The sequence below is a fragment of the Miniopterus schreibersii genome (genome assembly GCF_964146895.1).
Source record: "Miniopterus schreibersii genome assembly, chromosome: 4".
Classification (NCBI taxonomy): domain Eukaryota; kingdom Metazoa; phylum Chordata; class Mammalia; order Chiroptera; family Miniopteridae; genus Miniopterus; species Miniopterus schreibersii.
This window is the reverse complement of record NC_138105.1, coordinates 43181557-43206684: the sequence shown is the minus strand read 5'-3', so window position 1 is coordinate 43206684 and position 25128 is coordinate 43181557. Positions and strand designations below refer to the sequence as shown.

Here is a 25128-nt window from a genome sequence, read left to right as displayed (position 1 = left end):
AATAAAAATGACAAGTTCCCCACACAAAATTTATTCTCCTGAGTCACTGTACCCTTCAACTTCCCAAACCAACATGTTTCTGAGCTACCTCTCTTTGCCACCCGGTGGGATCTGTCTGGGAATATAAATCACAATATTGACCCATGCTGGCATTTTCTTCCCCTGAAGTCCCATTCCAATTTGCAGGCTTTAAAAGTTTCCTCTCGGTAAAACCATTTTACTAAAAACATCACAAAACAGCTCATTTGTCCCCTCACATGGGAAACTGTTGCAATGAATATGTTGCTGAAAGTTAAAATTATGGTCTGAACAGATAGGAAACCAAGCAGAGGGCTGGTATTCGGCCCTCCTAAAGCACTAAAAGTTTTTAAAAAGTTGCCTCAAGTCAGTAGAAGAAAGAGGGAGACGCCATACACACGTCTGCTATACATCTTTTTCTTTCTCCCAGAGCTGGGAGGTTTTGCTTCCTGTTTTAGTCTGGCATTTTGGGGTTTGGTTACCTCCCTTCCCGAGGTGACAGAGGGACTTGCAGCGGGAGTCAAGGGCAACGGTAAGCACAGCGGCCTGCAGCTCCCGCGCCCGCGCTCCCTGTGCTGAAAGAAACGCACCTGCTTGGCCCACCGCTGGGCAGCCCAAACGGGGTACGTAAAAACCGTTTTCTCCCCTTCGGCACCCGCGTCGTCAGAAAAAGCGTTAGATCCTAATCACTGCATTTTCAGTTGCCAAAAAGCACAGGGAGAAGAGCTCTGAAACCTTCCAAGTCATCGGCCGTGACTCTGATCTCATCACACGGAGGCCGGACGCGTGCAGTCAGGGCAGCCGCGGGACGCAGGTCGCACCCAGAAGGCTGCTCTGCAGGCGAGGCCTGCTTCAGAGCGGAACTCGGAGGATGCGGCGACAGAAAGGGCACCGGCGGAGAAAGCGACACAGGGCAGGGAGGGCAGCAAGAGCTTCGGGAGCACGGGGGCGCTCACACCATCCCTCCCACGGTGGCGGCGCAGCGCTGCGGAGCCGGGAACGAGCGCTTCACCGCAGAGGACCTGCCTTTGTGTCTCTAGATTCCCGCCAACAACTGAACCGCCTCGGTCAAGTGCCTCGCCTGTACTAGGCACGAGTTTACCAAATAGCAGAATGAGTTGAGAGCCTCCTCCTAGGGTGGCAGCACCCTTCGCTGGTAACATGCGATTCCTTATTTTTCTATACCCCTCGCCCCTTCTCTCCAACATGCATCTAACACAGGCTCTGTGGACCTCAGCAGCACTGGCATTTTGGACACCTCGGGGACGAACGGGCTTTCTCGTGCTTTGCAGGATGTTCAGCAGCCCGTTTCTGGCCTCGCCTCATTACGTGCCAGTTGCACCCCTTCTCTCCTGCCGTCATGACGGCCAAGCATGTCTCCAGGTGCTGCCAAATAGCCCCTGGCGGCTGCGGGGCCAAAATCATCCCCAGTGGAGAACCACTGCTCTCCTATCTGAATGACAGGTACGGTTCTAGATGCTGGGGATTCTTTTAAAAATATTGGGAACAAACATGAAACATAAGACGTCTGCCTTCAGGAAGCTGACATTCTAAGCCCAGGGCGGCTGACAAGACTCCTTTTCACCGCAGTGCTCATGCTACACCAGTTAAGTGCCATCGGTGGCAAACTGCACGTAAGCGTGTAGATTTAGCCTGACTTGTGCCCCTCTACACACTGGGGATAATAAAAATGTCCTTCATACTTGAAGAAAAACATTTAAAACAGGGACTGAAAACATCTGGCTTAAATAAAATATTCAAAAATATGTAATATACGTCTGAACCCATCGATATATTTTCATTTCATTAAAGAGGAGAACAGAGAGACAACAAAGGCCTCCTGACGTGCAACATGGAGAATATCACACCACTATGATGTAGTCTTGCAATAAATAAATATTCTTGCAATAAATAACCTTAACCTGAATCTAATGAAGCCTACAGATTTAACTAGTAGTTTACAGGAAATACGATGGCCAGCGAAACACGTTAAATAACACCATGAGGACACAAATATAGCCATAACCAAAAAGCAGAAAATTCTTTTTAAAAATGACCCAGGTTCATAAACAAAAAAATCCTAGGGGTTGGGGGTGCAGCCAGAGGAGACTGTGCAGATTAAAAGTGACTTAAGACACATCAACCAGCCCCTGGCTGGGGAGCTCAGTTGGTTAGAGCATCGTTCCCACAGACCAAGAACGCGAGTTTGATCCCCAGTCAGGGCACATACAAGAATCAACCACTGAGTGCATAAATGAGTGGAACAGCAAATCGATGTCTCTCTCCCCTTCTCTCTAAAAAAAAAAAAATCAATTAAAAAAAACCCCAACCATATCAACCAAGTGAAATGTGTTTGACATTGTTTAAATCCTGTAGGAATTAAAAGAAATATAAAAAGACTTTTTGGGGGAAAATATCAGTAAAAATGGAACATAGACTAAGTACTTTGTGATATTAATTTTGTTCGGTATAATAATTATATTCTTCTTGTCTTCTATATGGTTTTTAAAGTCTTTATCTTTTTGGACGTCTTTACTCCAGTATTTATGGATGCAGCTACATGATGTTTTACAAAATCTTTAAAGTATTATCCAAAATAAGTGGCAAATAGGAAGACAGATGAAACAAGGAGGCAGCATCTGGGTAACTGAAGACGCTAGATAATGGGGCCATGAGGATTCATTACACTAATCTCTCTGCTTTTATATATCTGAAATTTTTCAAATATGTAAACCTTTAAAGATATACAATATGTAATAATAAGTTTATCATGTGCTCATTGGAATGCAAACAATTATTTACCTGAAAAAAAATCCTATGTGTTGGTTAGAAGAACTGGCCCTGGGGGAGCTGCTATGTTTGCCATGGAAAAATCAAAGTCCTCAACAGAACCCTGCAGCCAGGGTTTGTTTTCCATTCCCTGATTCCCTTCTTTTTTCACTCCTTAGATACTTGTCCTTTATCTAACTTCAAGCTTTTTAATCATTAAGTTCCTTTCTTTTGGAGAGAGAGATTAGTGACTCACAGAGATGCTAAATCTTTTTGTAATTCTGGTCCTAAATATTTCCTATAGAAAATTTAAGTTTATCTTAAAACCTCAACAAGCAAACTTCTTTTCAAATAGCTTTGTATTTGTTTTATCATTTAAGCCTTTAGGTTCAAATTATTTAAATTTATGCTTTAAATATATATATTTTAGCCAAAAACATAAAAGATTCAATGAATGCAATAAATGGCGTTCTTTCTCATTGTTTCATAGCATTTATTTCCTAAAACTCATACTTACAATAGAAATCTATTTCAAAACCTAAGTGTGTTCCTTCTAACTCTGTTCTGTTGCAATTTACCTAACTGATATTCACTTAACTCACTTTCTGGGACATTAGGAGCTACCTCATAAGCACTCTCTTTTTAATAAGCTTTACCTTGACTATTAAGATTTATGTGCAGAGTCAGCACCCGCTGTGCTAGATGGCCGCATCCCCCATTCCCCCCTTCTGTCACTCAGAGGAGCTCACCTCAAATACTGCTTCAGGGCACTTGTTATTGTCTTCACTTCCCAATCCACGGAATTCTCCAGGTCCAACTCATTGCATGTTTTTACATCTAGGGAGCAAGCAAAAAAACAAAAAAATAATTAAAACCTTGAACATTCAAAGGCCCTCTTGACTGGCTCACAAAGCTTTCATTTATAAGTGGCCAAACCACAAGTAATTAATTCTGTGGTTTCCTATAAAAACATTATATACAATTTGTATAATATTGTAAGTCATGATCTATCATTCGACGTTTCTAGCACTTCAGAAAATCTGTCCTGGAGATCCAAATCAAAGGATCAGGGTTTGGCCGAGAGTAGGGAAGACTTGTACATAGTATAGCATTTCAATATTCACCACTGCAAAGCATGGATAGTATCATCATCATCATCATCAATATTGTTATTATTAGAGTTATTGCTCAGTAGCCATGGCTTAGAGAATGTGGCATTTGCAGGGCTTGTATATTTTCAGTTGTTCATGTGGCATTATTGCTATCACACTGCGATATGATGGGAAACAGGCAGCGTTGTTAATGGCAAAATGACTATTAGAATAGCAAAAGGTCAGCGGGAGGAAGGGGTGCGTTTGGTCCCGCATGTCTAAGATTTGTACTCATCGTATTATCTTTCTGAAGATTAGTACATGATCAACCAAAACAGGAATATGATGACACACAAACTCAAAAAGCCATTTATGGGTAATCTTTCACATTAACATTAGAATTTATACACTCATCCAGGAAATATTTATTGGAGTCCCCTGTGTAACATTTCTGATGTTTGTTCTGCTGACATTCGTTCTAAATTAAACTAGTTTTCTTTGTCCTACAAGTGTGTTAATGATGTGTTCTTCCAATGGCCTTTCAAATAGCTAGTAAGCCCTAAAGAAGATCTGGGGCTTTAAAAAGAGAAAGAGGAGGAGGAGAGGAGGAGGGAGGGAGGGAGGAAGGAGGGAGGGAGGGGGGAGGGAGGAAGGAAGGAGGGAGGGAGGGGGGAGGGGGGAGGGGGGAGGGAGGGAGGGAGGGAGGGAGGGAGGGAGGGAGGGAGGGAGGGAGGGAGGGAGGGAGGCAGTCAATTCTGAAAAAGGAAAAGTCAGCCCTCTTAGCAGGGTGGCATCTCTGATCCTGGTAAGGCTGGGCTACTGTGCTCCGTGTGGCATGGCCACAGGGCAGAGGGCAGCACTGGGATCACAAACGGGGGCTGAAATCTCTGCTCAAACCCTAACCACCACACCACCACTCCAACACACACACACACACACACACACACACACACTCTCTCTCTCTCTCTCTCTCTCTCTCTCTCTCGCGCGCGCGCAAATGGAACTGAACTTCAGGCCTTCATCTGCACCCAGGAGGTATTATAAAAGCTCTCAGAGGGATCAAAGCAAATCAGGGATGTATAGAGATTTCCACAAAGTATTAAATGAGTAGGTAATTACCACAACTGACTCACTAGAAGTATCAGCATTCAGGGGAGATAACAGCCTCCAAGGGAGGGAGTAGCCAATGGGTTATAATGAACGATATCAAACAATCACTGTAAAGGTGCCTGCTTTTCTGTACTCCCATCACGCAAAGGGAACAATAAGAGCCTCATGGAAGAGACTTTATTTCTCCCTTACTCCAGAACAACGTTTCAACTAAGGCAAAAAAAAAACAACTAGTTGTTTTGGGGTATTTTTTCCTTCCTTACACTACATTTGTCTACACAGGGAAGGAAACATCACATTAGTATTTCCTCTTTAAAAGCACTAAAAAGAAAAAAAAACTGTCAAAATGGGATCACCACGTGACGTCATTCATGCCCCTTAAAAAGTTTTAGGCCTGGGTACGAGGAAGGATGCATGCCAACTCAATGTTATTCTGGAACTTTTTGAAAATAAAGTAAAACAGGAAGTGATGGTTATTTCAGCCATAACATCATACATATGAAGTCAATTCCTCAAAAGTCTGGAGACTTTTTAAAGCACTTCAGCAGTTCTTGATTACAGCAACTGACAGCAGCGTGCAATAAACTACAACAATGGCACCTGACACTGATTACATTTTGATCAGTTCCTACCATTCAGAACTCATTTGTTACTGAGCTTGTCAGACAAGCCACAGGTACATTCGAGAAATCAAATTAGGCACCCTGATTAAAGGCGCAATCCTTTATAACTGGGACTAAATAATTCTGTTCTCAAGGCTTTGCCAACCAATTACTTCAGTAACTGAATATTCTCTCTCTCATTAAATCAATTATTTAAATCTCATTTTAACATACAAGTCAGATAACATTTTCAATCAACTTGCTCCCAGCAAATCACCATTTTTTAAATCCTTCTAAAGGAAAGGCTTCTGAATGAAACCTATTATTTTCAGCTCGCTACCAAATTATCATCCTATATTTTGAGAATCATATTTTTTTCCGATGCAAAAATAAAGCCATCCTTTGAATTCATGGAGTAAAAAGTAGCTGTTACATCAGAAGTTAATAACTACATTACGTCTATGGTACTGATCCTCCATTAAATTTTACTGTTTTCAAATCATCACAGCAGTTTTTTTACAATCAGTGGATGCACTGGGTAAACGTGTTAATAACTTATTTGGGATTCAAACTTAAAATGCATCTGACTGTTCAATCAGAATACATGTTCTATCGTAAGGAAGGTAAAAATTTTACTTCCTTTCTGACCAAGGAAACCACCACGTGGTTTACTTAAAAATCTAAATTAACAAGCACAGATCCAAACAGTTGACTTTTTATTTGGATTATGTTTCATAATTCTGTAACTAACCAGTGGTCATTTTTCTGAAACAGAAAATTTTCAGCCCAACCTATATGCAAGTGTTGGCATTGACGTGGGTCTCATTTTATTATCTTTATTATTTTTATATTTTTTTGTATTCAACCATTTTTTTTATTCAGGTCTCATTTTAAAGTACTTAAGGAGCACAACAACTGAATGAATTTTGAAAATGAACTTTTTTCAGTAAACAAGGGGAGATTTTTGAAGTAAAACACTTCTAAATTAGCTTTGTTTTCTATGATTCTCTGTCTTCAATTTAAAATCATCCAACCTTTTCTGAAAATTACATTTATGTAGAAATAACCACCACATTCACCAGCACACATAAGCTACTACCACGTTTTCTCACAAGTTCCCCCCTGCTCTGGTGTTTTCATTCTAAAGTGGGGGGAAAGGCAGAACATGTGAAATTCTAACTCACCTCAGTTCTAAACTACCAATAACCATCTTAATGAATCTGCTACATTCTCACCCCATTTACTAAAAAAACATGACTCATCCAAAGACACCTCCTCTGATACTTCTCCCTGCCTTCCCCAACTGCTTTATTTTAAAAACAAGCAAACAAAAAACCCCAAAAACTTTCACGAGACCAAGTGCGCCCTCTGTTGGAGCCACAGGGTAAGGAAAGAAAAATGACCTGTTTAGGGAACAGAAGGCAACTGCTCACCTGAACATTTTCTTTTGGGAATTTAAGAAGCCTGGTCCAGGGGAAACTAGGAGGCACTGGGAATCCAGGGGACCACTGCCCTCTGCGCCCAGCAGGGAAGGTGACTGAGGGGCAGGTCCTCACAGGGGAGCAGGAAAGCTGGCCTGGGGGGTGCTACTGACTGGACCATTTAGAGGACTTTCTCTGGCCAACTGCCATTAGCATTTCACACCAGGGAGGAGAGAAGAAGGGCAGGGGAGGAAAGGGGGGGGGAGGGGGAGGAAGAATAAAAGAAAGAGTCTCCTCTATTTTAATCTTAAATGTGAAGGGGGAAAACCCACGGAAAAGGGAACAAGTGAAGAAAACATGCAAGATTTGAGCAGGCATCCATTCTTGAGAAACCATCCAAACTTTTACACATGAGTATTTAAGGAATACTCAAAATATTTTAAACAATACAAAAATATTTTTACATAAAAATGGCAATAACAGAAAAAATAATACCAAAGTAAATAATCAGTTCTCGAGAACTAAAGAGAGCTAAGTAAAGTAAATGGAAGTTCTTGTCAAAACACGTAAAATGGCTTGGAACTTTTTCTCAGATACTTATAAATTTGACTATTTTTCATTTGTACAAAGAAAAACGCATTATAAACAAAAGGTGCTTTGAAAAATTCAAATTTCAAATAAACATGACCTGGAGGAATAATTTTATAAAATAAGTGTATAGTACCACAAATGGGCAAAAATATCAGAATTAATAATCGGGGGGAAGGGATACTGATTAGTTTAAAAGCAAAAAGTTAAACTTCTGGCAGACTCAGCCAATTTTTTTTCACTTTAAGATATATAATCTTAAAATAAGGTACAGAGGTGGGAAAGTTGGAGAGAAAGAATATCTGTGGAACAGTTCTGTATACAACTGTTCAGAAACTCTAAAATCCTTTTTTTGGAAGAAGTATAACTTATTTCAATTTGAACACCTGTTGAATTAGAATGAAAGTAAAGATATATCTTGAAATAGTCAATTTATTAGGAAAGTGAATAAATCTATTTTGCTAAGAGTTCAAGTTTCAGTTGGTAACAAAGTAATAAGAAAATGACATTAATGCTAATAAAAATCCAAAGTTTGTGACTGACAATCTTAAACTTATACTAGAAATTGTTTATACATTGAGTAAAAGAATTTACATTGGATAGCCCCTTTACATGAATTAATACTTAATACAAAATTGACAAGCCAGTATCTTTGCCTCACATCAGTTCTCCAACTTCCTGTGTTTGCAGAATACTACTGAAAACACAGCGTTTCCTTTGCCAGCAACATTAATGAAGCTTTGTCACGCTTGGGTTCTGGACTTCTCCACTCTCTGTCTCACAGAAGGTGAAATCAGTTTTCCAGGTCATGAATTCTGGAGGGCTTCGATATTTTAATACACCTTGCATGCTAAGGACTGTCAATGAGACATTTTCCATGAGCAGAGAAAAGAAACTGTCACCCTAGTTCGGGGATGCAGATGATGTGGGATTTTACGAGATTAAGGACTAATTTTTGGACAATTTAACACTTCAGGGTGACCCCAGAGTCACCCTGTTCCAAGCTGCCCTTGAGCATGAACAAGGAGGTAGGAAGAATAAGGCTAGGACCCTTAGGACCAACTGACAGCCACAGTGCGTGCCTTTCAGCCAAAACCTCCCCTTCTGATATCAACAGTCTTCCAGTTCTAATCATCATAACACCATGTTGGAAATGAGAGAAGTGTTTCTAATTTTAAAATTAACTAAAAGCAGATGCTATAGTTCCATTAAACTCTTCCAGCTGCTACTGAACCCCTGGCAACCTGGTTCTATTTAATTTGGAGACCGCTAATGGCAAAAAGGAAAATCTGACTGCCAAAATTGCACACCCAAGTTAAACCAGAGAGGCAGAAAATAAAAACAGCTTATGAAAGTGAATGGATTCTAATAAGGCTCTCCAATTGATAACGGGCAATCTTTTCCTGTGGTTAAAATCTTAAAAAAAAAAAGTGGTTGCTTATTAAATCCTTAATTCCAATACAGCCAAACAATCAATCCTATCTATGACATCTCATCTTGGCTTCTTCTTCCTAAAAATGAGTCTTTGCTACAATGCTTTAAGATGCAGACAGGTTTAAACACACTGATAGTACACCTGAGGGCATTGTTAATGTTGATTAACTAAAGTGAGATATGACATTAATTAATATTTAGCAAGGTCATAATGACATACAGGCCCTCAAGCCTGATGAGCTATCATCACTCCTCAGGAGGCAGTCTGCTCACGGGTGGGGAGAGAAGTGGGGCATCTTATAGGTGGCACTGCACCAGTGTGTAATGGAAAAGCGCTTTGTCATCCACATAATGTCTGGGGTAATGAAATGAATTCACTTTCTGGCTTCCTCTAGTCTGCGATGCCAAAGAACACTGTGTTATCAGCACAGATGGAGTGTGCATGGTTCTGGAGAAGAGCCTGGTGCAAACTACAAACAAGTCCCTGCGAATACCAATGAATCCCTGAGAACCAGACTCTTGCTGTCAAATGACAGTTTTGGAAGCTCCATAAAAATGAGCGAGTCCCAGTGGTCTTGTCTCATCACACGTACTGTCAAGACTCTCAAAGGCCAATTTGGAAGCCACGCAAATCAGAGGCCTGGCTGCTACTTTCCTGTGTAATGGAAGCAGAAGACATTCGCCCGTGAGCTGCATGCTTTTTTTTTCTTCCATTTCTTTAGTAAGTCAAGGGAAAGTGGATAATCTGTGCTGACGCGAACACTAATCTACTTCTCAGAGCCAGCTGGGGGGAAACTAACCTAGGCAGAAGAAGAGAATGGATTCACAGGTAGGCTGGACGTGGCTACAAAATATTAACTAGTGACGTCAATGAACATAAACAAATCATGCATGGAAAATGATTAGAAAAGAGGCATACCCATCAACATACTGAGAAGTCTCTGGACCTTTGAACTCACCCCCACAACTCTGTACAATCCTTGGTCATTTATACCTATTGGAAGAGACAAAATGTTAGCAAAATACGAGACTGTCATGTTTTAAAACCTGTCAACAAGCAGTCGCTTTCAGAATCTTTGCTAACTCATATTAACAGCATTCCTGTTGAGTACAAAAATAACATTTGACAAAAGCAAGTGTTTACTAACTTGTTTAGCAGCTTGGTATTCATGAGTTATGGTTGGAAAATAATCTCATAAAACAATGCTCCATGTGGATAAAATGTTATGTCAACGTTAATGAACATATACCAACAGAATGTGTAAAAACACACAACTTTCATGTTTATTATGTTTACTCATTCTTGGCATTTTTTTTTCTTAAAAAATTTTAGCCTTTTAAAAATAATATGGTGCTGCCCTGGCCGGTGTGGCTCAGTTGACTGTCATACCAAAAGGTCACTGGTTAGATTCCGGGTCAGGGCACATGCCCGGTTTGCAGGCCTGATCCCCAGTAGGGGGCATGCAGGAGGCAGTTAATCGATGTTTCTTTCTCACATCAATGATCCTCTCTCTCTCCTTTCTCCTCTCTCTAAAATTAATAAAAACATATAAAAATTTTTAAATAAAAAAATTAAAATAATATGGTGCTGCTTAACACCCTGAAAGATATCACTGTTTGGATGATTCTTGAAGACCATAGAAATGCATTCAAAACTGAGGCAGAACTGTTTTTGTTTCTGAGAGCTGTTAAATGCATTATCAGTGAAAAACTTTGAAACTTTAAATAAACACCTCTGTAAACTGCATCAAAATGAACCAAGTCACTGCATTTTCTCTCGGTAGAGACCTGAAAGCAAAGTATCCCTGAGCACAGCAGACAGGAAATAAAGGCAAGAAAACGTATTGTCAAACATAATTTAGTATGTTGAACACATGGCCTTGTTTTGATGCTGATTTGAATAAAGCAGTTGTAAAAGGACTTTTGGAGGCAATCAGGAAACTTTGAGTGGCATTCAGGTTACGTCAGAAATGTTTATATTTTTTAAGTTACACACTTGAAGGAGTGACCTGTGTTAGATTCACTTTAAGAAGGGGAAAGGGATAGCTGAGGCAACTGCAGCCAAATCCTGGTAATTACTGAATCTGAGCAACAAAAATACGGGAGTTCACTGTACCTCTTTCTACTTTTTTTATGCTTAAAAACTTTCATCATATAATAATAACTTCCAGAACATGGGGCTTATGTTCTTTATTTCTCCAAAGAGTTGTAGCTTCCTGCCTACGTGTTTACTTTCTGCACTATGAATGCTGAACACAACTGGCTGACAAGGAGATGATGCCTCTAATCCCCAAAAGTTTTCCAAACAAAGCAAAACAACACCAAACAGGCCATGAAATTTGCCCATGAGAGCTGACTTTCTTTATCTCTCAGCCTGGGGTGATGGAAAAAATACTAGAGAGAGTCTCAAGAACTGGAATCAATTCACAGCTCAGTGACTCCTGAGCTGAGACCCTGGGCCAGACAGGAAAGCGCCGAGTCTGAGGTCGCAGACAGCATCCTACCCGCGGCGCCGTGATGGGAGGGCAAAGAGATGATGCCCGCACGTGTTCTGTCGGCGAAAAAGCACTGCACGCACATGAACGCTTTCACGATTCCTCGCAAAAATGAGTATTTCCTTTCCTACTTTTTCTCTGTTTTGCCTTTTACTTATTTCTCCTTAGAGCTTCTCAAATGTCCAATGTGTCTGCTTGTTAGGGGCTGAGTTGTGTCTCCCTCCCCCAAATTCTTACGCTGAAGCCCTAACCCACAGTACCTCAGAACGTGCCCCTGTTTGGAAAGAAAGTCTTCAAAAGAGGTAATTAAAAAGTGAGGCCATGGGGATAGGCCCTAATGCAATATGACTAGTGTACTTACAAGGTAAGGACACAGACACACACAGAGGGAAGACCACGTGAAGGCACAGAGAGGCATCTCTAAGCCAAGGGGAGAGGCCTCAGCAGAACCCAACTCTGCTGACACCTTGATTTTGGATTTCTAGCCCCAAGAATTGTGAGAGAATGAACTCCTGCTGGTTAAGTCACCCAGTCTGTGGGACTTTATTAGGGCAACCCTAGCAAACTGATAAACCTTCTCTCTCAATTATTCAACAGAGCCAAGAACCAGAGAGCAAAGGCTATAACCCTGCAGTCCAGACAGGTCTATTCAGAACACTAAAGAATCAAAAGTAGCCCGGCCGGGCGTGGCTCAGCGGTTGAGCGTCAACCTAGGATCCAGGCGATCGGGGTTCGATTCCCGGTCAGGGCACATGCCCGGGTTGCGGGCTCCATCCCCAGTCGGGGCGTGCAGGAGGCGGCCGATAAATGACTCTCTCGTCATTGATGTTTCTATCTCTCTCTCTCCCTCTCCTTTCCTCTCTCTGAAATCAATAAAGATATATTAAAAAAAAATGTTTAAGAATCAAAAGTAGCAGAGAGACACCCTCCTGATGGGAGATGCTCACTGACTACAAGAGCAGAGAAAAAATGCAGGTCCGTTCTGCCAGGAGTTGGAAAAAAGAAAATTGTCAAGAAACACAAAAATCAGAGCTTGAGCCTACTACAGGAGGGAAGACTGAGCTTCTCCCTTCCTTCTCCTAGAGGCCAGAAGGCGATGGCAAGCCGTTTAAAATGCTGGAGGATTTTCCCCCCCGCCAATACTACTCTATTCAAAAAGACCTAAAAGAGTCTGACCTCGGTGCCAGAAGCCAAAAGAGCAAACCACATTCTACAGTCAAACAAACGTGCCCCTGTGAGAAGCGCCCGAAATACAGGGAGACATGAAATAAAAATGTTACTTCCGCAACAATAATCACTCTGTGCTGGTAATTACTATCTGATCATTGATCAAGTTCAAATTCATCATCCTGAGAGAAGTGGAGGTAATTGCTAATGCATAATAAAAGGTGCAAGGGGAATTAATGCTACTCAGCACAGCGTGTATTTTTTAAAATGACATTTAAATAAACTTTGTAGAAAAGCACGTAAAACACATACACTCATGTCATGTAAGATTTTCCGTAACATTGTTCTTAGACGCTCTGGACTAAGAAAACTGGAACACACTTCATATCTATAAACACATACGTCACACAAAAGATAGCAAATAAAGACATTTAAAGAACATAAACCACCCAATTTGACAAGTCATGCCAGCGGGTTTAGCTTATTACATCCAGTTTCTCTTTCAAATTTCCCTCTTTCAGCCAAAGGGATGGCCGTTTCTCGTCACCGAGTATTAGGATTTTGAAATTCTCTTGGATTGCACCCGTCCCTTTCCCAGGTTCAACAGGTCAGCGTCCGCGTTTTCTTCAAACTCAGAGGAACCTCCGCTGCGTCAAGTCTTAGATGCGATGCACACACATTCATGAGGGCACCCTCGCAGGAAACGCATGCATCCCGAATCCATCCTGGACATCTTTTTTTCTAAATTTTTATCTTTCAAACCTCTCCTCTTTGATTATCCAAGATCTCTTCTATCCCCGTTTAAGAGTAAGCCATCCAGTTAAGTCCTAACGCCTCAGCGGAGCATGTACCTAAGGCAGAAACACCAATAAGGCCCGGACCTCAGCTGCCCGCATGCGTTGCAGAGTCTTCACCTTAATGAGGGCAGACCACTGACTCGCCCAAAGGCATTCCCTCCTCCACGGCCACGTTCAGGTGGAAGTCTCCCCTGGCAGGAAAGTTCTTTCCCTTCTCTTCACAAATTACACATCTGTCAAATATTTTACTCATCAAATTTGTGGCAGGTGCCAGTCTACCAGCCCAAGATTCAATTATGAGTAAAAAGTTCCATCCAGACCTTCAAAACCGGGTAAAAGCCCATCTTCCTGACACACAGTGATATTCCCTTATTCTGAGCGTGACTCATGATTAATTCCTTTTAACACCTGGTTACATTTTAAAACTAACCCACAATCTCTTATGCAGTTCTCAAAATCAAACAATCTGAATGTCTGACGTGACATCAGTTAAGTTTATTTTCCCGACTCAGTGTGAATATTCATATTTCACTGTTAAAAGTAATTTCCACACCAAACCTATCTGGAGATGTTACATACTGCAGACGATACGTCCCTTATTACCTTTTTTACATTGAAAAGGAAATCTAAATATAAATTCTGAAACACATCCAACTTCAGTATTTTCATATTAAGAACTGCAGACCTGTATTCTACAGTCTCTCCCAAATTGCACAGATATTTGACCTGGAAAGATACCAGGTCAACCTTGTTTGTTGTTGTTGTTTGTTTTTAGTAGAATAGCTAGGCGCAGAATAGGCATGCCTTGGTTGATTTGACTTGAAATTAATTTAGAACTACAGATGTAGATTGGACTTGGGTCAAAACAAACATTACAGTTAGGAAATGAAAACTTAAGGTATCCAAATTTTAAAAACTTGTTCAGGATATCAAGGTCCACTGATCGACATCCTAACAACAACACTCTCTAACTTTTAACAAAAACGTGTCATCTGGTCCAAGTGTTTACAAGCCAAAATGTTTCCCTTTCTTTTCATAAGTAAGATTGGTTCTGATCCGTAGTAAAGAAAAGGGAGGTGCTCTCCACGACTGTGATGGGCAGGTGGGTGATGACAGCTGTCCCTGGGCAAAGTAAATGAAGTGAAATCAAATGTGTCTGACTTCCCACCACCTGTCTCCTCCAATCTCACTCAGCGGCGTCACAGGACACGACCCAGATCTTGCTGGAGGACGGTCGGAAGCAGGAATGCGTCAGGTTTCATCATCATCTCTGCCCAACTCTGTCCCTCTCGGAACCCAAATGACGAGCCCAACAAGAGTCTACTCGGCTCCGGAAAACACCTCGTGGAGCTGCTGACCACCAGGGGACACCCAGATGCCCTCGTCAGTGGGCTGGAGAAGCACCAGGGCAAGTGAGATGATCTGGGACAATAAAAGCACTAGATACAAAAAGAAAATAACACTTAACACAGCTGATGCATTCACTGAAACAACAGAGGTGGAAGCAACGTCTGGCAAGTCAATGTGGTAGGAAGAAAAAAACGAAGGAGTTCAAAGGAGCAGAAGAGAAGACAGGCCACTGAAACACACACACAAGAAAGACAAACGGAGAACACAAAATGAAAGGCAGGCAAAACCAGGAATGAATGAGAAGACAACAGGCTGGAAATCATGTAACATCTAATTTCCTGTTAACTTCTTAGGAATTGCTGAGTGCCGACTGTATTTCGGGCACTGCGGTAGAATAAAGTGAAGATATCAGGTAAAATTACAAAGAATTAAAATGAAAAGAGAAAGCAACATGCAGCCAATTAAGCCACAAAGCCTTTCCTCTCCTTTTCATTTCGGCTTCAGAAACAGACTCCATACCCTGCATGGTCCTCAGCGCATGGTATACACTTAACAAATGGACTGAGTAAAATTAGTGAATGAACTGAATAAATGAATAACAAGGTAATGACTGATTAGTAAAGGGATATGGGAAGAAAATTAAGAGAGACAGAAAAGGTTATCTGTAACTAGAAAACACAGATACAACAACATGAAGGGGTAAGGCTCAGAGTGGAAAGTATAACACTTCCAATAGTAACAGGCACACAAGTATTTTTTAAAGTTTTGCAGGTGTGTGATTTTACAGAAATAAGTGAACGACTTCCATGGGTCTATAAACTAACATTTATTCAGCTCTCATCTAGTAACAAGCCGAGTGCTTGCCCTAGAATGAGGCAATTGATCAATATTTGGGGAGGGGATAAATCATTTGTTTGCACTTGTGCTCGTTGACAACAGGGGTGAAAGGTCATTACTGTTCACACGCACATTCACAGGATTTACATCAGAAGTCTGCCACATGTCATTATGAATAAGGCACACGGGCATATATATCCATGTGTTATACAAATGGATAAATACAAATACAAGTTAACATATCCCACCAGCACTACAGAGACAAGTTCTCCTATGGGCTAAGGGATGAACAAACATGATTAACATGCATAAAATTGTATCATTGTAAATATGTTTTAGAATTATATATTTATATACAGTTATAAATATTAACCAATCTTGAAAAATACTTAAAGATAAAAGAAAAAAAATGCACTATTGGTAAAATGATCAGGGAAAATGTGTGAGAAAATACCAAGCAAAAAGGTGAAAAACTGTATTCTATACAGGCGGCGACTCAAAGAAAAGCAATGAGGCGGCTCATGAATACTGTTTTGGGTCACGGGTGAATTCCAAAAAAATTTCACAGTGTGTTTTTCCGCATATATGTGTAACCAATCCTCAACAGACACTATGTTTAAATGTCTGCTTAAGTATTGGTGGCACTTCCCAGGCTATCCTCTGAGCTGAGTTACATAAAAATAAACAGGTTCATACACAGACATCCTTCCAAGATACTGAGCAATTCATAACATTCTAAGGCTCTATCAAAAATGTATGTTTCTATTAAATTATTTTTAAATATAAGCAGACAGAACCAAGAATGATTCCTCCATTCTACCAAAGGGGCATAACATTCAACATCATACATTTAAGGTATTGTATTTATGGAATCAGAATTCTAAAACCCTGGAAGAAGGAGGCATTATTTTTAATACATACAATGCACTCAATACAAAAAAAAAAAAAAAAAAAAGCAGGGTAGGTGATTCCTAAGCCCTGGGAGTGGTAGAAGCTTATAAATGTACACAGATGAAAAGCTCAAAATGAAAGTGAATAGCATTTTAAACTGTAGATGTTGGTCCCATCATTTAAAAAAACACAAAAAAAAACATCCTGGAAACACAAATGTGTTAGGTTTGTAAGATATAACTTATTACAGGTTAAGGTTACTGACAGCCTGGAAACTTCCAACTTGACCACCTCCCAGCTATATGACCTGGCAAGTTACTGGGTCTCCCCGTGTCTCCACCTCTTTACTTGATCAGTGAGGTTAATGATGGAATGGGCTGTTGTGAAAATTAAAGGAGATAATATTTGTAAAATGTTTGCATGAACCCCACATACCGAGGTACGTGCCCAAAGCTTTTAACTGAGCATAAAATTCAACAGTAATATCAAAATAGCTAGGCAGAATAAATATAAAAGTCATCCTAACGGAGGCACAGAGTCCACAGCCCACTTTCATAAAGCAAAGCACATGTTGGGAAGGGAGTCAACATTTATTTAATATGAATGACTCATGGAAAATAAAAAATTCCTGTTCACCAATAACATTTGGAATCCCTCCCCCCTCCCTGGATCATAATTACTTGGGCAGCGGAGAGAAAAACATTACACAGAGTTACTATCTGCCAGGAACCAATCTGCATTTTCCCTTCCTGTAAAGTGCTGCTTTCCCTTTCGGGTGGCCTTCACAGGCTCTCTTCATATGAATCCACATATGGGCCATGATGAATGGCCTCCCCACCACCAGGCACTTTGAGGAAAAGGGCTTATTATTTCATTCAACCAGTCTTCCCACAGCCAAGCCAACCAGAGACCAAGCTCAGAAATCCAACGGCTTGGCCCGTGAGGACAGCTGTGCCACCACATCTACTTCTGTTACTGCTTCCCATCCCAGGCTACGTGAGAAATATCGAAAAAGCAAAAGGCAAAGATCCAAGTCCAGGTCCAACCCAGTATTTTTGGAAGTACTAACGACTTCAGGACTCTGCGGACACATCTAGACGTAACTCCAAGTCTCATCTCAAAGTCAAGCCCAAATACAGACAGCGTTTGGTTTATTAGCTTCTACCGTTGTATTAGGGTCAGAATGGAGTATCTATTCCCAATGCTCTGTGTGGCTGGCCTCACTTCCAGCCTCTAACGAACACAAGAGAAGGTATTTCTGCTTCAGATCAGAAAACCCTTAGACTTGTTGCTATTCCTTGTATAACCACCCAAGCCAGCAGGCAGGCTGCCTGGACTGGGGCTAGAGAAGACCTACAGAATAACAACAAGTTTCCTCTTTCTCTGTAACACCTGGGGTCCCAAACTTCCCCCCAGTGGAAAGATGTCCTGCTGTCCCAGGATTTAACAGAGGCTCTAGCCCCAACTCATTCAACGAGGCCTTCAGCCTCTCCTCACAGTGTGAGCGTTAGGGAGAGGATTATCTCCCAGCCTCTGTTTAGTTACCCTGAACATGCTCTAAATCGCACTCCTACATGCACTTAAAGCCTAATAAATTAGATAGGTCTGCTCAACTATCTACTGAGCTGCATAAGGTCTGGGAGCTAGAGTACATGAAACACTCGAGAAAAAAACAGAAAATGCTGCATATTAGGATTTAAAATATTGTCAGATGCAGATTCCACAATGTCGTGATGTCTTCCACTAAGGGACTTCCCACAGCGCTACAGAAATTCTCAGCAAAGCAAACAATTCTTTCCTGGACCAAGGGTGCACCTGCAGAGGCCCGTGATCGCTGGAAAGGAGGCAGGTAGGTGTAACTTAAGAACTGCTTCATCCCCAAAGCTAGAAGAGCACTTCAGAGATACGTAAATCTTCCCTCCCGCCACCCTTTCCTATTGTCTACAGTTTCAAATCACCTCTGTTCTCTGGAACCGTTGTCTCCCCTTTATTTGTTCATCGACAACATCCTCAGAAGATCAGCCTGTAGAGCCTCTGTCTCCTCGCGTTCATTACGGTGAAAAGCACTGGCATTAAAAGCTCAGCCTTGGATTTGGGCTCTAGTCTGCTGCTTTCTAGCTCCGAGTCTCATGCAAGTCAAATCACGTACCTTCACTTCAGAGGCTCACATAAAATGGAGAAGTACCAGGCGAAATGCCCGTCTCGTAGGGTTCAGGTGGGAACAACACCTAGGAAGGATGGCCTGTGCAACCTGGCTTCGGGCCTTCACAACCGCAAAACCCATCCGCATCCTGTGTGTCCGTTAGCCTTCTGCCCCTCATTCCCTAAATGCAAAGATCCCCAAAGGTTCTTCCCTTTGCTCCATTACCTTCCTTTTTCTTTTGAAATCCTCACCTGACAATATTTTTTCCATTGATTTTCAGAGAGAGCAGAAGGGAGGGAGGGAGAGAGAGAGAAACATTGATGAGAGAGAGACATCGATCGGTTGCCTCCTGCACACACCCTGACCGGGGGTGGGGATCGAGCCTGCAAACGAGGTACGTGCCCTTGGCGAAAATCGAACCCAGGACCTTCCAGTCCACAGGCCCACACTCCAATCACTGAGCCAAACCAACCAGGGCGCTCCATTACCTTCTTACCTCACCATCCACCTGAGTGACTTTCTGACATTCAGAACCTCCTCGCCGCTCTGAAAACGATGCCCCCACCTCTCCTGCTGCCCTCATTCTACTTCCGAGAGAACCGTCGCGGGCGCCCGGAATGTGGGGTACACCAGCCCAGCGTCGACTGCCTCCCAGCCTGCTGCTCCTCTTGCGCACTCTGTCTTGGCGCAAGATGTTGTCGGGTGCCTTGGCTGGAAAGCTTCGAGCCCGTTTTTTCTTCTACTTTTCCCTGACCTCCTACAACCAACAGGTCACAGGACTGTTTTTCCGCCACCTCTCCTCCTATCCACCCCTGCCTTCCACTGCCAATCTGGAGTTTAAAGCTCCGTCATCTCTTATCCGGATCGTTTCTAAAACCCAACCATCTCCCCCGCCACCCCACTTCCATCCATTCCACTTCCTGTCGGGGACCTGAACACACCCCTGCCAAACCCGTCAGTGTCGCACCACTGCCCGGGGACCGAGGCAGACACGGCCCCGGGGCCCGCCGCACTGGCCGCCACTGCTCGGAGCACCTGCGCAAGCCGCACCCCCCACCCGCGCCTCTGCCCGCAGCCCCCAGAGCCGGCAGACACCACCGCTCCAGCAAAGAGCAGGTTTATGTGCAGTTGTGTCTTCTACCAGCAGAATAACTTGTTCACATAAAAGCAGCATAAACTCTCAAAGCCTTCACCGTCTTGAAAGCAGACTGAAGCTGATCTTTAAGAAAATGAATCATATCACCACCAATTTTTCCTCCAATATCTTTCCCGTAGGAAACACCCAAAACATGTTGACGAAAGCCTATGTAGCATGTGCATGCCCAGGAACAGGCAAGTATTAAAGACGCTGGGATGGAGGGGACAGCTAAGTAAAGGTACGTTTTATTTTCAGATTCATCATTCATGTAGCTTAAGTGCAAGTTGTTACAAAATTTCACTTCTATAAATCAGCAAAGAGACTCAAAGTCAAGGCAAAAGTTGGCCGTTGCATCCTGTAAGGCTCCTTTCAAACCTTCTCTAAAGAGACAGGAACATGAGAAAAGGCCCGGTGGTGTCCCCCTGCTGCCACCTGCCATCTCCTCTCAGAGCAGCTGCAGCATGAGGGACGAAAACAGTTTTAGGTAATCTTGAAGGATCTCTTTTTTTGGACAGCTCGAGATCATCTAAAAGCCAGGTCTGCTGGCTGAGCCTCTCCCCTTTTCTTCACTGTCCCCTGGCCAAGTTGCCGCTCCAGTGTCTACAGGACACTGAACAGAAGGTTGAACATCACCGCAGTTACTGTTGCTGCTCGTTACAAGAGCCACATAAAGTTACTAGTTACAGTAAACTCAGGCAATTTGTTTCCCTACATAAATGACTCTTCTTAAACAAAACAAAGTTTCTCAGTGCCCCCAGACTCCTGAAGCAATAACAGGTCTACTTAATAAGGACTGGCCTCGCTTAATAGATTTATCTCTAAATATGCAACTCACTTTTACTGAGCACTCAACATGCGCCAATGCCTCAAGTATTCTCACAACAACCCTGCAAAGGAGATATTACCATTAGCCCCTAAAATCAAGACACAGAGAGGTTAAGGAACTAACTTGGTTGCAGAGTTAATAAGTCTCCCAAACAAGACTGACGTCTGAGCTCACGCTCTTCACCTCTATGCTAAGACTGCCTCAGAGCCTTGCAAGAAAATGCCAGGGATCTCATCCAAACTTGCACCAAACACATAAAACCCAGCATGCCTACTCTGTAGCAAGACAGTTTAACCATTTGTCCCTGTCAATTAATCTTATTCAACCATTCATCTGGAAGCTAATAGCTTTGGAAACTTATTTGTTCTTAAAGCAAATAAGATGACTAACTGAGAAAATGAATAATCAGTCCCAACTTGCTTTAGTATTTCGGTTTTGCATATGCATTTTTACAGACACCACAAGAGTCTTCAGCTCCCTCCCACATAAGACTGTCCTTTGTATCCACCCACACTCATCTCACACCCATTATATTATGATTAAAAAAGAGACAGTAAGCAAAAAACTCTCCTTTACTGGCTGTAAAATTTCCTGGGGACAGCTGTTCTTTATTTTCTTCATTGTGCACGTAATTTGCCCTTGGCAGTTTAAGATTAATGTGCAATCATGGTAAAATATATTGCGAGTTCACTCTGGGCGTCTTCCCTCCCACAAAGATTAATACCAAAACTCTGCATTATTACCATCTTCCAGGCCCATCTTGAAATCCCATACAATTCCGGAAATGCTCTGGAAATAGAAATATCCTCAACCGAAGTTCAGAAAGCTTTTCCAAAACCTAAAACTTTACTTTTCAAAGAAAGAGAAATTCACTTTTACAAGTGACAAATCTAAGACTGTCACATCTCAGAGGTGGCTTCATACTTCTATCCCACAAATTCATAGCTTGTTACAAGGCTCAATCTGATAACTGACAGCTTGCCTAGACCAACATTTTAATGCCATACTCGAGAAATTAAAGTGAATATTCAAATTATTCACATATGGAAGATTTTTTTAAGGGAAACTTCATAAACAAAAGTGGCATACAAATTTAGTTTTAAATCACGATGGCTATTTAAAAAAATAGCAACTAAAAGAAGTTTTTCAGCAAAAGAGTCTCACTTGGCTTTTGCATGTTTTACAATGCAAGCACCTGAAAAACTAGGCCTCATGGAGTTCCAGAAAAAGGCAATGTACTGGGCATGGGAGACAGTTCCTCTTTCAGAAGGGGAGTTATTCACTTAAGGAAATTAGGTAGTGAATCCCCAAGGTCTAAAACCATAAGACTCGTCCACATGAAACACGGTACACCTTTCTATCGATGTCTAAAATATTACCCGGAATTCAGAAAGGTGCTGACGAACTGATCAAGCAGAAAAACCAATCCTACATGTTATCTGAAAGTACCAATTCCAACCACATACAGAAGAATAAATCCTTCCCAATAATTTTACAAACTGCTGGAACACACAATATTGCTAAGGTGGCATTTTAATCAAAACTCTAAACATGCAAGCAGAAAGCAAACGCTCACCGAGTGCTCACTATGTGTGCAAGACACGGACTACAGTGAGAAAAGACGCAACTGAAAACGAGGCCATTTTCTCCACTCTAAGGGAAGGGTAAAGTTCCAGAAACAAGCTAAGTATATGAAATGTAATTACCAGCATGCAGTATAGCTGTTAAAGGAGGAACATGGGCATTTCACAATTAAAAGAATTCAGGGGGAAGATGGGGAAAGACACATTTAATGAATATCTACTAGGTACAAAAATTAGCTCTTTCACCTTCACAAACATGCATGGAGATAACCGCATGAATGAAATTCCTAGTTACATTCTTTTAGAAATTAAGGGTCCCAGAGGTTAAGAATCTTTCCAAGATGCCCATCTTATTGCACCACTCTGGAGCTTAAACCTGACAACTGCTTATCAAGTCATAGAAAAGTAACCCAGTGCCGCCCCTCCTCCCACAGTCCTCTCCTGTCCTTCCTCTGGTCTTGCCCAATGACTCTATTGTTTTTTTTAATTTTTTTTTTTAGTTTTCTAAAATTATAGTTGACATACATTAGTTTCAGGTGTACAACATAGTGGTTCAACATTTATATACCTTCCAGAGTGATCGCCCCAATAAATCTAGTAACCATACAGTTATATGTGACTATATTCCCTTTATATCCCTGTGACTTATCGCATAATTGGAAGTTTGTATTTCTTAATCCCCTTTTCCACCCATCTCCACACCCCTTCTCTTCTAGCATCCATCTCTTCTCCGTACCTAGGAGTTAGGGCCCAGGGGCACTGCGTTCTTTCAAACATCGACACCTGAACTCCTCCCCTTTCCTGGGCCAAAACCTTTCCTTCTGACACAGACATCCATGCGCCTGGACAATTCCCTGTCATCCTTATGAACTCGGTTTACATGCTGGGTCCTCAGGGGAGCCCCGAGTCCTTGGTGTTTCAGAGGCCCCGGAGGAGCAAAGGCGTAGAATGTACCCATTGTGGATTCATGGCCCAGGCCCTGGGTAAGCTCTGCTTTCTCAGGAAAGCCCCTGTGGCTTCAACTATCCTCTAAAAGCAAATGCCTCCCTCCGTCCGCGTAACTGTTCTCATTGGACCTCTCACTGTCCACAGCAGAGGCCCAGCCATCAACGATTCTGATTCAACAGAGCTGGACTGAACCCTGGACTCCGCATTTTCAAGAGGCTCCTTTGGTGATCCTGATATATGTCGTCAGGTCTGCCACTGACCTCTCAGTTTCCTTGATATCCTTTGTTTTCTATACTAAAACTTGAAGGTGAAATTCCTTGCAGAACCCTGGCCTTTATGTACAACCAACTGCTAAACGTGACAACTACTTCATTTGCTAAATCACTCTGATGTGTCCATGCTATCTGACCCCAACGGAATCTGTATCTTGCTGACTCGGCCTCCCCTATGGAACATCCAGCCCAGGCGGAATCCCAGGCTCCTGCGCATGAAGTCCTCCCACACGTGGCCCCCACACTCATAGTTACCTTTCTGAGCCTGTGACTCGCGGTCCGCTACTCTCTCAGCCAGCTCCTTCGCAATTAAGTGCAAATGCCCGAGTACCTGAATCTACTTTGTTTTCTCCAAAGCTTAGCTGTTTTGTCCATACATCTTTGCTGAGGTTCCTCTAAATGCCAAATCGCTTTCCTGTCCTTTAAATCTACGGAAACCTGTTTCTAAACACAGTCTTCAATTAACATCAAGTACTCTACAACCCATCAACAGGCATTCAAATCCTTGCAATCTGTAGGAGCACTTTGGTTTTGCTACCCAGTACAGTTCAGCGGCTTGCAAATCTCTACGTTTTGCCTACCATGGATCACAAATTTTTTTTTTTTTTTAAAAGATCCCAGATGATTTCAATGTGCAACAATGTTTGGGAAAGACTGTTTGGGGCGGTCTTTGGGCGTGGTACACATGAGCAGTAACTTCCTAGTGGTAGTCAGATGGCCTGGATCCATTAAGAGCTGGTGCATACCATTAACAAACATTTGGCAAATGGATGAAAGATCAGTTATCTCACTCCCACACATGCCCTAATTTCATGAGCAAAGGACTCTATGGAAAAGAGAGTACGTTAATTGATGTTGATATTGTAGTGAAATGGGATTTGTTGTCAGCTCAAAAGTCAATTAACTGCTAAACAGCCTCACCCTGGCTAAGTTATATTAGCATCTATGTATGTTAATATATATTATTTATACATGTTAATATATTTTAACTTATACGAATGCCATATATTATATTGAAGCTATATACATCATATACATTATCAAAGATATGTTAGTACATTAAAAATATGCTACCTTTTCTTAGTGTGCTGAGGACTCCAGTAAATTTCAGACATCCGTCCGATATTTCAGTGATGTCACAAATAAAAATAAAATTAAAAATGCCAAATGTCATTTTTAAAAGAGCATGTTAGGAAAAAGGGTATCCTAACTGCTTTAACCAAAACATACGAAAAGGCAGTTTTCAAACAATGATAGTCATGTTTAAAACACTGAAAACAGGGATCCGAAATAACTCTTCAACCAGATCTCATTAATTGCTTCTGGTCATTAGGCATGTAGACTCACTAACACAGGGTGTCACAAAAAAATGTATACAGACACTGCATAATTACAAAGGCGGTGTTTATTAAAATACATTTCATTTTCAAAACTGATCTATTAGCTGTTAAAGTGTGTATACATTTTGGGGGGACACCCTGTATACTGACCAGACATATCCACTCCCTACCAGTTTCCCAGGCTCCTGGGAGGGTTGTGCTACTTAGACTCCTGGGGTTCAGAGGAGCCATCTGGCTACTTCTGATCAATTAGCTGCGAGCAACTAAAACTCACTTCAAAACCAGAGCAACCACTCGCTGCTCCAAAG

General features: G+C 41.9%; 1 protein-coding gene across 3 annotated transcripts in view; it reads right to left on the bottom strand.

Moving 5' to 3' along the window:
• The window catches only part of ARHGAP10 (Rho GTPase activating protein 10), a 250505-nt gene that overhangs the window by 85364 nt on the left and 140013 nt on the right, over positions 1-25128 (bottom strand). For all 3 annotated transcript variants that reach the window (XM_081134741.1, XM_081134742.1, XM_081134740.1), the window contains 2 exons: positions 9953-10027; positions 3537-3624 (listed from right to left, as the gene is read on the bottom strand). In XM_081134741.1, the coding sequence (XP_080990867.1) occupies positions 3537-3624; positions 9953-10027 (163 nt within the window). The remainder of the gene's footprint in view (positions 1-3536; positions 3625-9952; positions 10028-25128) is intronic.